This window comes from Artibeus jamaicensis, unplaced genomic scaffold, assembly GCF_021234435.1.
Source record: "Artibeus jamaicensis isolate MK-2021 breed Jamaican fruit bat unplaced genomic scaffold, CSHL_Jam_final contig_760, whole genome shotgun sequence".
NCBI classification, from domain to species: Eukaryota; Metazoa; Chordata; class Mammalia; order Chiroptera; family Phyllostomidae; genus Artibeus; species Artibeus jamaicensis.
In genome coordinates this window covers 81,743-95,005 of record NW_026521955.1, presented here as the reverse complement: position 1 = coordinate 95,005, position 13,263 = coordinate 81,743, and the positions used below count along the sequence as shown (strand labels likewise).

Here is a 13,263-nt window from a genome sequence, read left to right as displayed (position 1 = left end):
TGCTAAGTGAAATAAGCCAGTCAGAGAAAGACAAGTACCAGATAATTTCACTTATATGCGGAATTTAATGAACAAAACAGACAAACAAAAAAGATGTGGAAAAAGCAGAACTTTCATATATTGCTGGTGAGAATGTAAAATGGCAAACACTTTAGATGATTATTTGGAGTTTCTTAAACAGCTTAGAAGTTCATAAACTGGAAAATGGGTAGACTGTCAATGACATACTACTCAGCAATAAAGAACAGGCTACAAGTACAACTATATGAACTAATACAAAAATATTATCCTGAGTCAAAGAAATCAGACAGAAAAAAAAAAGATGTACTCTAGGATTCCTATAATATGGTTTACTGGGAAGGGGAATAAACTTTCTAGAGTAATGGAAATGTTGTTTCATGATGGAGTATGGATTACTGAACATTTGTCAAAAGTGATAAAATAATATCCTTACAACCAGAGCATTTAATCACATGCAACTTAACTTCAACTAAAAAACTGAACTAACAAGACAAAGGAGAAAAAGTACTTTCTATTTATGTCCTAAAGATACAAATGGAAAATGTATTTGGTTTAGGCATTCTGAATTTGAAGTGGCGGTACAATACCTTAAAAAGAAATGTTACAGCAGGCAGCTAAAAATGCAGAATTAAACAGTAGTAGAGAAGGTTAAGGCTGAAATACTTACTTGGCCATTATAGAGATGTGACAATTGAAGCTATAATAATATAGGAAATCTACTGTCATGGCATCCAAATGAAGTTTGAAAATAGAAAAGGCAGATAACACTGTTAAAATATTGGGAACCAAGGAAAAAGAAAGGTCACTACATTTACAAATTAGAAGACCCTTAGTGACCTCAGAGTTGAATAGAATATTAAGAGTAGAAGCAAAATATGGAGAGACATAAGGAATGACCCAGGGGTGAGAAAGCAGACTTACTAGGAATATATTATCCAGTTTAGTGTAGTAGCAAAAGCAGTGGTAGGGCTAGTTAGATAGTGGAAAGCAGGCAGAAAGATTCAGGCAATAAAGGATAGATTAATTCATTTAACAAATATTTACTAAAGATCTACTGAGTGCCAGAAACTGAGCTAGGTACTGTGAACATAAAAGATAAAAAACAGAACTGTGAAACCTCCCTTCATCTTCAAGCAGGAAAGACAGACATCAAGTAATTGTGATGAATAATACAACAACTACAGAATGCAATGGGAATAAAGAGCAAAGGGTTGTTCTTAGCCTAGGAAGCAGGTAAAACGTCCCTGTAAGACCTTTTGGGTGAGACCTGAAGTGTCAGTAGAAGTTAGCCAGTTTGGCTGAGGAGAGGAGGGTAGAAGGAAGAGAGATACCTGTCTAATAGGCAATGTGCAAGGGCAAAGTCCCAGAGCTGAGACAGCAATACACCTTTGAGAAACCAAGAGAAACTCAGCCTGACTAGCACATGGAATGCTAAGAACCATACCAAAACATGACATGAAAGATGTGAGCTAGATGGCAGTCATTTAAACAAAGAGCAATGGGAAGCTGCTGAAAAGATTTTAAGAAAGGCAGTAATGAAATCAGATTTGCATTCTGAAAGACCATTTTGGCTGCAGTATAAAAAAATTGACTCAAGTGAAAGAGTACATGAAGCTAGAAAATGTTAAAAGACAGAATAAACAATCCAGGCAAAAGATAAACTTGCATAGATGCAGAGCAGCTAGAGAGAAGGGGATGGAATGGAGATAATTAGGAGGTAAAATCAATCATTAGGACTAACTGAATGATGGGAAAAGGGATCGACTGAACAAGGAAGAGATCAGAGTCAATGACAACATCCAAGTTTATGACAGGCAAAAAGACAAATAATGTTATCATTGATTGATGATGACAATGGAGTGAGATGGGAAGATATGGACATGTTGAATCTGAACTACCTATAAAACATCCAAGAATGGTCTATAAACATATAGACATGAGTAAGAGGTATAGAGAAAGAAGATGGCATAAAATGATCCCTGAAAAACACCAACATTAAAGACAGAGGTAAATGCCTAGGTACCTAACAAGATGAGTTAGAAGGCACAAAAAGGCAAGATAGCATATGACCATGGAAATTAAGAGTGATACTTTTTTGAGAAAAACTAAACTGATCAATAATACACGTTGAATATTCCTGATGTGCTGGACATTTACATACATCAGATAATTTAATCTTCATAACTCTATGAAGAAGATACTCAGTATGATCTACTTTTCATAGATAAGAAAATTGAAGTTAAGTAATTTAAAATAGTTATATGTTAGATTTAAGAACCTGAGCTCTTACAATGATACACTTCTCTATTTCAACGTGGAGTGAAGAAAATATACTTGTGTATTTAATTTCATTCTTTGTTTTTATTGCTGACACTATTACAGATGTTTCCCATTTCCTCACACTTTGCTCACCTCCACCCAGCCCTGCCCCCATCTCCCTAGGCCTTCACCACACTATTGTGTGTATCCATGGGCTATGCATATCTTTTCTTATTATGTATTTTATCATATATACATAATTTGTAAGTAGATTAAAAAAGAGTATTCTAACTTTTAACCTGTTTTACTTCAAGGAACCCAATGAAAATCTCAATTTTAACTTAAAAAAATTTTGATTACAAGAAAAAACAAAACATATTTCATAATTGCTCAGATGCCTGAGATTTAAAATGGTTTGCACATAAATCACCTAAAAATAGAACATCTGAGGAACTGACTTTCATAATAGACTTATTATTTCAAACAAAATAAGACTAGCTTTATTAATAAGAAAATAAGAGAAGCTATCTGAGATTAAATGCTTTTGGCTACTCATTATACCATGCTTCAACTTCTCTATAAGTGCTTCATTGTCATCCAACTTCAACTCATTGACTTTGTCTATCAGTCCTTCAATGTCACCCATACCTGTAATATCAAAAAAAGTAGAATTAACAATAGTACACCCTGCTTTATATTATACAAACTGCATGCACATATGTAATAACCATGTGAGATAGACTCTGTTGTTTCTATTTCCCTTTATAGGTGCAAAAACAAGCCAGAGAGGTTCAGTGACAAAGCCCAGGGTCTAATTCCATATTCCACGCTCTCTACAACACCCGGAGACACTACAGAAGTTTTACTGCCATTACCACTGCTATTACTACAACCACTTATTTTTGTATTGTGCTCTAAAACTTTCCCAAAGAACGTGCCATCTAATAACTCATGTTACCACTCTAATAATCATCATCCTTATTTGACAAGTGAGGAAGATAAATCATGGAAGAAAATGATTTTCCTGAACTAGTTAGTGAGAGGGCAGGATTACAATCCTAATCTGTCCTAAAGATCCACATTATTTCTTGGAGATTTGTGTGTATCCCCCCAGCATACATACCAAGAAGTTTGCTAATGAAAGGCTGTGTTTTGAAAGGTTCAAAGTCATCTATATGTTCCCCTGTACCAATGAAAATAATTGGACTTTTTGTGGCAGCAACTCTACAAAAAGAAAACATAAAAGGAAAACAATTTTTTCACTTCTTTCAAAGCTAACTAGACAAAGGTACATAGCTCAAGTTTCTAGCAACTCCAAAACTGTGCTTCTATTTAAACTTTTTTTATAGATCATATTAGGTTCAATATTGGGGCATATTTTAAATGATCAATACGAAAGTCATACACACACACATACACACACACCATATAAGCTTAAGATATAGGACAAGAGCATCAATGATACTCACGCACTGAGTGCACCTCCACCTTTTGCATGGCCATCAAGTTTTGTCACTATTACTGAGGCTACATCTACTTTATCTTTAAAAGCCTTAGCCTGGGCTTCACAAGCCTGCCCAATGGAGGCATCCATCACATAAACAATGTTATCAGGTTGCTAGAAAATATAAATAGAAAGTATACATATTTTTACTGACCTTCAGCAATTTCATCATTAGAAGCTATGTAAAATATTTATTACAATTACTCATTCAATCAATAAATATTTATTGAGGTAGTACTATGCATTAGGCACCATTTATATCTTTGTCTCAGAACCTAAGTTCTAAGTTCTCCTCATCGAACTTACATTCTAGTCAGAGGAAACTGGAAATAGACAAACATTTCAAGTGTACAAAACAATTAAAATGGGATAAAGAGTATCAGTTTTGAGGTGTGGAAGACTTCTTTAGTTACAGTAGTCAAGGAAGGCCTCTTTAGAGGTATCATGTGAGCCAAGGCATACATAAACAGAAATAAGTTATACAAAGATCTGGAAGAATCACATTCTCGGCAAAGAGAAGAGCAAAAGTAAATCAGAGAAAAATAAAAAGTAGTAGCTTACACAGAAACCAAAGTGAATACAATAGAGGTGAGGCTATTTCCGTTAGTTCTAGGGAAATAGGTCAAAACAATAGAATAGCTAAAAAGGAACTAACTAGCATTAATCATTAGCCAAACAATTTTTGCCTCCACCCCAATGGCAAAACATTGGTTTATAATATGGGCTACAAATTAGCTATAAACAGCTCCTTCTCTTCAAATTACTTCAATCACAATTTTATTTTAATTTTTTTTAAGATTTTTAAAAATTTACTTTTAGAGAGGGGGAAGGAAGGGAGAAAGAGGAAGAGAAACATCAATGAGAGAAACATCAACCTCTTGCATGCCCCCAACCAGAGACCCATCAGTAACCCAGACGTGTGCCTTGACAGGAAATGGAACTGGTGATCCCTCAGTTCCGGGTGTGACGCCCAACCCACTAAGCCACGCCAGGCAGGGCTCCATCTCAATTTTAATGAGACACTAAATGATGGTTAATATTTTTAAATGCTTCATTTTGAAAATCTTTGAAAATTCACCTTAAACTAAATGCTTCTAATTTAATTTAAATATTTATAAAAAGGAAATTCAATAGCTATCAAAGGTTAATTCTTAAATTTTTTTGTTATGTTTTTTCATTCATGCTAATAAGATGAATGAGGTAGAAAATTCTTTTTCTGATACCGGCTCATGAAAATTTTATACTTAATGTAGAGAATATTAAGTCCTTATCATAGAGAGAAAGGTGACCAAAACAAAAATAAATTACTTGGAATCTGTTTTACAGGCAAAAAATAATTTCTATGGATTGTAAACTCAATCAGGTTTAAAATTAAATTAACCAGTCTTTATAATGTTAAATTGAAGCTACTTACTATAGCATTAGCAACTTGAAGCATTTCTTCAAACAAAGAGTCTTCTTGTTTATGACGTCCACTTGTATCAACAATAATAATTTCAAAATTTTCATTTTTGAATTTCTCCACTCCTTCCGAGGCAATGATAACAGGATCCATTTCTGTGTAGCTATTTAACATGGACAAATGATTGAACAACCACAACACAAAATTTCCAAATACTAGTAATTTGGAAATTGTTAGTATACCTTTAACTTGTTCTGGAAAAGCCATAATGATCTCAATCTCAGTTTAGAAGAATAAACTCTAATAAATATTAAATATAGCAATTTACTCCACAGTCCCCAATTTTTTTGGCACCAGGGACTGGTTTTGTGGAAGACTAGAGAGGGGGCACAAGAGGCGGAGCTCAGGTGAGCTTTGGGGGCCAGAGACTCTTGAATTTACTTCTAGATCAGCATGAAGGAGTATCGAGTTTCCCAATTACAAAATCCTATATGATTCTGCTGCATGACTTTTCTGAATAAGTTGTGTTTCCTTTCATTTTTTAAATATAGTAATTGAAGTTATGTTAATTAGTGTTTCACACATGTCCTTTAGTATAGTAATTGAATTTGTGCTACCTAGGGTTTCACACATGCTTTCCCACTTATATCCTTTTGTAAGCCTTACAAAAACCATTAAATGTTCCTGTAAAACATGACTTCTGGGCTATATAGCACTCCATCAGATGGCTAAGCTATCATTTATTAAATAATTGCCTTATTATAGGCCATTTAAGGTCTTTCCAATTTCTTGTTATTAAAAATACAGCTGATATGAGAAATACAGTAGTGCTGTTTCTTTGAAATTGTTATGACACACTTCTACAGGCTGAACTTGGATCAAATGGTCTGATCATTTAGACTTGGTTTTTAAAATGAAAATGGCTTCCACAAAGTTAAATTTCATTCCTATTTCACAATCCTCAAATATTGATTAGTGGCAACTTTTTATACATATTGATACTGTCAAGTGAAAAGATATATAATGTAGAAAAAAAGTTTCCCCCCAAAATTAACACTACAAATTTAGTAGAAATGCACTTAATAAGAATGTGTGTGAGATTTAATTGAAGAAAATTACTGGTAAGGACATAAAAATTTTTTAAAGATTTTATTTATTTTTTAGGGAGAGGGGAAGGGAAGGAGAAAGAGAGGGAGAGAAACATCAATGTGTAGAGGGTTGCCTCTTGCACACCCCCTACTGGGGACCAGGCCAGCAACCCAGGCATGTGTCCTGACTGGGAATCAAACCTGCAACCCTTTGATTCGCAGGCCTGTGCTCAATGCACTGAGCTACACCAGCCAGGGCTTGAGGATTCATTTCTTTTAATTAATCATCATAACATATGCAAACTACCTCACAGAATAGCAATGTATAAAAGGAACTGAGCAATGATCAGAATCCCTAAAATATCTGTAGATTATAAGCCATTTTAAGGTGATCAAACTTTTAAAAATGATATACTGAAGGAAGAGACAGCATAGAATTCACCACTGTGTGTTTAATGGAGGAATGCTTCGGATAAGTCTTGACAGAAATAAAATGACTAGAGAAGCAGAAGGAGGTCAGAAAGTATGCAAAGGCAGGATGATAAGCAGGCAAGGCAGAATTAAAAAGTAAACAATGTTAACAGCATAGTTATATTAAAGGCTGAATCAGAACAGTCACGTTGTAATAAAAGTTAACACTATTAAATATATCCCAACTTTGTTCCAGAGAGGATTTAAGTTTATTAAGTATAGATTATGATGTGACTAGATAGCATAAAATAAAGATAGACAAGAGGAGGCAGCTGAGTATCAAAATTAAAAAAAAAAACAAAAACCTACCTTCCATAGAATGGAATTCTTGCTTTAGTAGCATTCTGTTTTAGTTGGTCAAAAGCCCCTATGAGAAAAAGAGTTAATGAGTCCTCAAACTTAAAAATAAAAATTACAGAAAACAAATCTTCAAATTTCAACACATTACCTGCTCTGAATGTGTCTGCACATATCAAACAGGTCTTCCAACCTTTCCTCTGGTAATAATAAGCTAACTGGAAAAGGGAGATTAAAAATATATAATATCAATAAATACAAAGTATTATATAATTTTTCTGTTTACCCTTGTTATTTAGGAATAAAGTAAAACTACTCATATTCTCCTAAGAGTAGTATTATTAAATTTTGAATACAGCAAATTTCCTAAATACATAGTTTAAATTCTAACTGCCATAAATCACATTCAAAGGATATAAAATGATCAAGCAACAAATGACTATAATAGAAAATATTAATGACTATTAGTGTTAATTAAATATAAATAATCACATAATCCACTATGAAATAATTCTTTGCCTTTTTCTAAACTATAACACAGTTGATGATTGTGAAGCAAAATGTGGTAACAAAGTTGAGGCACCCAATTCTGGAGGAAAGGGTAGTATAATGAATTAAAAATTAGCATAAGGATAAGCAAAATAAAGATCTGTATTATGCTGGGTATGACACTGAAAAGGGAGTCTTGAGCCATCAGAGATAAGGTAAACTTTCCATTTTTTCCCTCTAAAAAACCATATACTCATCTCTTTTAAAGGACAGGAAGTCTTTCTGGTAAAAGAAATAGCATAGTTATATTAAAGTCTATCATTCTTACAAGAGAGACTGTGGGATTACTTTTTCCTATCCTACAAAAAGCTATTACAAATACATACTAGATACATCAAGTAACACAAAACCGTAAAGCAACAATACTATAAAGACTGGCTTTAACATAAAATTTTATTTATACAAATATCTTCTTCACAACCTTATTTTAAAATTAAGTAAATTTACCTTTGAACATGTGGTAGTTTTACCACTCCCTTGCAATCCAACAAACATGATCACGTTCTGTTTTCCTTTGGTAGGTGTCCATGCTTTAACTCCAGGGTCTACAAGCTACATTCCAAAAATAAACAGAAAATCAGGTTAAAATATGCTGATATTCAAAATCCCTCTCTCTCCACAACTTTTAAACTGTAGAATTAATTTAAGGACATTTGGTATAAAAGGCAGCCATAACTCTACCATTTTAATATAACTATTTCCCTTTGTATACACACAGTGAAAGTTAAGAACTTAAACTAACTCATTGTGCAAGCCTATATTTCCAAACCAATCCAGAGTAAGGATCTCAAAACACTTTTTAGGACAAAGCAAAATGTGAATAAAATGTCAGACCAAGTGCGAGTCAAATGAGCAATCTACATCAGCACTGCAGAAATATATGTAAAGGACACAAATGAGTTTTTAAACTCCTAGTAACAGCATCTAGTAAAAAGCAAAACAATTGATGCTAACTTTAATATTGTATTAAACTCAATACATCTAAAATGTTTACATTTTAACATATAGTCCATATTTAAAAAACAAGATATTTTAATATTCCCCTTTCCCATACTAGGTCTTCAAATCTGTATGTATTTCATACTTACAATACATTTTAATTTGGACCAATCATATCACAAAAGTGCTCAACAACCACATGTGGCTATTGAGACAGCACCTATCTTGATGTTTAATTTGACACGTTTATGTATGAACAAAATTACAAATTGACACATGAAGACTTTCCAGATCAGTCAAATGTCAAATTCTCCAAAGCCGAAGATCTCCTGTTTTATAAATTCATTATATTTAGAGGATTAATAAAAAATAACCACCAATTTTATAAGCTCAGTGGAAAACTAGCATTCACATATGAACAGTTCTCAAAGTAACAACTGACTTGTAAATGCGTCAGTTGTTTGAAGCTGGAAACATGTATCTCCATGTAATAATAAAACCATAGTAATAGTTAATGTCCTAGGACCAGAGGCTGGCAAACTATGTGTATAAAAAGTTTTATTGGAACATAGCTACGCCCATTCATTTACTGCTCTTGTGCTACAACAGCAGACCTGAGTTGCAACAGAAATAGCCCATCTAGTCCTTAAGAGGAAGTTTGCTGAGCCCATGCTAAATAAAGGATACCATAAAAGTCGCATAACACATATTGTTCCTGAGTTTTGAGGAAAGCCATGTGGACAGAAGGGAGGAAAATAACACACATTTAGCTATCTCTTTCCCAGGCACAGACCTAGCCTTAAGAGAAATTCTGACATAGGCAAAATCTATCTTAAACTTAAGTCCAAGTCCCTTGCCAAGTAGCTCATTAGAGCATTGTCCCAATACACCAAGGTTGCAGGTTTGATAACCAGTCAGGGTACATACAAGAAGCAATCAATGAATGCATAAAAACGTGGGATAACAAATTGATGTTCCCCTTCTCTCTCCCTTCCTCTCTCTAAAATCAATCAATAAATAAATCCACTCCCTTTCCTTCTACATCCTTTCAGAATACTGATGCTACCCTACATTTACTTTCTCTATATCTCATGGCCAAATAAGCTCTCTATGAACTTACTACATGAATTATTTTATAAACCTACTCTTCCAGCTGCACCTTATAGTACAGTACTGAACTTTTTAGTCTCAGGACTCCTTTATAATCATGGTAGTTTGTAAAGGTTAGCTACAATGTGGAGTCCGAAACCATATAAACTGCCATACTCTATTACAGTGATTTTCAACATTTTTCACCTCATGGCATACATAAATAAACTAATTACTAAAATTCTGTGGCACACACAAATTTTTTTGCTGATCTGACAAAAAAATAGGTATAATTTTTATTCATTCACACCAGACAGCTAGTGTTGTGTTGGCTGTTGTCATTTTTTATTTAACAGTCTAAAGGAAAAGGGGTCAGTGCCCCTGACTAAATAGTCAGGCATTGTATACTTTAAAAACCCCTGCTCTATTACATAAATTCTGTTATTGTATCTTGTATTTTGCATGGATCTTATACTGGTGCATGATTTTCTAACTTCATACATTAGTCATTTTGAAAATATTGGAAGTTCACATTCACTATAAAATATCAAATAATTTTATTAATGTCAATATTGATACCAGAAAAGTAAACATTAGGACCTGTCAAATTCATAGTAAAGATAAAAATTTCTAGTTTTCACTTGAAAGCTTGAATTTTATCACTGGCCACAATATTGTTAGTTATCTGTCCCTAAAGTGACTGGCTCACTTTATTTACTTAGGAGAAAATATCTGCCAAATGTCCAAGTCTGAATAACCACAGATCACCTGTCTTTTGTTAGTTCACATAAAATTGGTAATCTAGAAAAAAAGTGGCTTACAATCAATGACATATGTGCTTTCAAAAACAACCATCAAATTTCTGTGTGCAGCAAAAAGGGCTTTATATGTATTTCCCCTTTTATCACACAAAATGCTATAAACACATGTATACTCAAGGGTCAAGGTTAAATACAAGTAATAATTTTTATTGCTCCATCAAAGACATTCTTTTCTTAATGTTTTTTTAATTTATTTTTTTATTGATTATGCCATTACAGTTGTTCTATTCCCTTCATTCCCCTCCACCCTACCCCCCATCCCCACCATTACCCCCCTTTAGTTTATGACCATGTGTCTCAAGTTCTTTAGATTCTATATTTCCCATACTATTCTTGTCCCCCCATCAATTTTCTATCTACTGTTTATGCTTATTTTCTGTACCTTCTCCCCCCTTCTCCTCCTCCCACTCTCCTACTGCTAACACTACTTGAGATCTTCATTTCTATGTTTCCACTCCTGATCTAGCTGTCCTTTTAGTTTGCTTTTGTTTTAGGTGTGGTTCTTAATAACTATGAGTTTGCTGTCCTTTCACTGTTCATGTTTTTTTAACTTCTTTTTCTTAGACAAGTCCCTTTAACATTTCATATAATAAGGGCTTGGTGATGATGAACTCCTTGAATCTGATCTTATCTGAGAAGCACTTTATCTGTCCTTCCATTCTAAATGAAAGTTTTGCTGGATAGAGCAATCTTGGTTGTAGGTCTTTGGATTTCATGACTTGGAATACCTCTTTCCAGCCCCTTCTTGCCTATAAGGTCTCTTTTGAGAAATCAGCTGACAGTCTGATGGGGACTCCTTTGTAGGTGACTGTCCCCTTATCTCTTGCTGCTTCTAGGATTCTCTCCTTCATTTTAATCTTGGCTAATGTAATTATGATGTGCCTTGGTGTGATGCTTCTTGGGTCCAACTTCTTTGGGACTCTCTGAGCTTCCTGGATTTCCTGGAAGTCTATTTCCTTTGCCAGATTGGGGAAATTCTCCTTTATTATTTGTTCAAATAAGTTTTCCACTGGTGGCTGTTCCTTTCCCCCTTCTGGTGCCCCTATAATTCGGATGTTGGAGCGTTTAAAGATGTCCTGGAGGTTCCTAAGACTCTCCTCATTTTTTTGAATTCTTGCTTCTTCACTCTTTTCTGTTTGGCCATTATTTGCTTTCTTCTGGTCCACTCCATTGATTTGAGTCCCAGTTTCCTTTTCATCACTACTGGTTTCCTGTGCAATTCCATTCATTTCAATTAGTTTCGCCTTCATACGTTTGTCTAATTTGTGGCTATAATCAACCAGTTCTGTGAGGATCCTGATCACCAGTGTTTTAAACTGTGTGTCTGAGAGTTTTGCTATTTCTTCATCACTTAGATTTATAGGCTCTGGGGCTTTGAGATCTTCTTGAGCCATTTTTGGTCTGTTTGCGCCCGTTAAGTAGGAGTAGCGGAGCCTTGGACTCTCAGGTTGCTTGGTTGTGACGCTGTATGTGGGGGCGTGGTCAGAGCGGGGAAATGGCAACCCCCTCTGCTGTTTCTCGCAGCTGGGTGAGGAGCAGAGCCTTAGGCGGTTCACCAGGGCGGGGACACTCAGGTCGCTGGGTTATGACACTGTAAGTGGAGGCGGGGGCCAGAGCAGGGAATTGGCGGTGCCCTGTGCTGCCTGCCGTGGGACCTGCTCAGTCTCACCGCCCACTCCCTCGCTTGTCTATCTGCACAGGAAAGCACGACCACAGTCAACCCGCAGCCCTGCTTCCTCGCTGTTTCCCCGCGGTCACTCACTGAGTCGCTTACTAGGTCCAACCCTGCGCCTGGGTTCCGCGCGCCCAAGTCGTCTGACCGAGTTTTTCTGTGCAACCCTGCTCCGACAGCTGCTGGTTTCGCCCCTCTTAGCAGTCAGGCTGAAGAATTTGTTGTTATCAGATTTCCGAAAAGTTCAATTTTCTGTGTTCTGGCTGTGTTTTCTGTTGCTAATATTTAGTTCTCTCTAAACTTGGTTGTGAGAGAAAGCATGGCTTCTCCACCTATGCCTCCATCTTGGCGGAAGTCATGTTTTGCTTAATATTTTTTTAATTGATTGATTTTAGAGGGGGAGAGAGAGAGAGAGAAAAAACACATACATTTTTGTTCCACTTATGCATTCACTGGTTGATTCTTGTATGTGCCCTAACCAGGGGTCAAACCCACAACCTTGGCATATCAGGACAATGTTCTAACCAACTGAGTGCCCAGCCAGGGCCATCAAAGACATTCTTAAGTGAAACTGGTATTTTTTATTTTTTTATTTTTACTGCAAGTATGTAGTAAAGAGTACAATGACTACCAGTATAGTTTGGTACCACTGCTTTGATTCATCCTACAGAGTTTTACCTACAATTGCTTTTGTTCTATCAGTGAAAATATCAACACAGTAAAAGAGACAAAAAAGGCAAATAATGTCTTAGTGTTATTGTGAAAACAATTCGACCTTACTTTGTACAACAATGCTCTGGACCATAAGCTGCTGAGTATAAAGACAAGTCTTACTCATCGCTGTTATCAGCAGCATTTGGTACACTGCCTGGAATGAGGCAGACACTCAATAAATGATTCTTAATGAAACACTTGATGCTCCAGAATTGCCTACAGATGCCAATCCCTAAAAATAACTATTTTTCCTCACCCATGTTCACCTCTGGTGCTAGATGAAAAGTCCTACACAAGGAGACCTGGAGATGAGACCTGGGTCTGCCACTTACTAGCTATCTTATTTTTCTCAACTGCAAACTGAGAAGTATGACTGGATAAATTCTCTGATCCCTTTCTGCTCCAAATTTCCTTAGTTTTTAACTAGTCTACAGAAC

The 13,263-nt window shown here is 35.4% G+C and overlaps 1 protein-coding gene across 3 annotated transcripts in view; it reads right to left on the bottom strand.

Moving 5' to 3' along the window:
- Positions 1-13,263, bottom strand: part of LOC119042353 (signal recognition particle 54 kDa protein) — an 80,291-nt gene that overhangs the window by 51,799 nt on the left and 15,229 nt on the right. For all 3 annotated transcript variants that reach the window (XM_037136069.2, XM_053672533.1, XM_053672531.1), the window contains 7 exons: positions 8,039-8,143; positions 7,194-7,260; positions 7,055-7,112; positions 5,199-5,349; positions 3,750-3,898; positions 3,404-3,504; positions 2,842-2,928 (listed from right to left, as the gene is read on the bottom strand). In XM_037136069.2, coding sequence (XP_036991964.1) covers positions 2,842-2,928; positions 3,404-3,504; positions 3,750-3,898; positions 5,199-5,349; positions 7,055-7,112; positions 7,194-7,260; positions 8,039-8,143 — 718 coding nt within the window. The remainder of the gene's footprint in view (positions 1-2,841; positions 2,929-3,403; positions 3,505-3,749; positions 3,899-5,198; positions 5,350-7,054; positions 7,113-7,193; positions 7,261-8,038; positions 8,144-13,263) is intronic.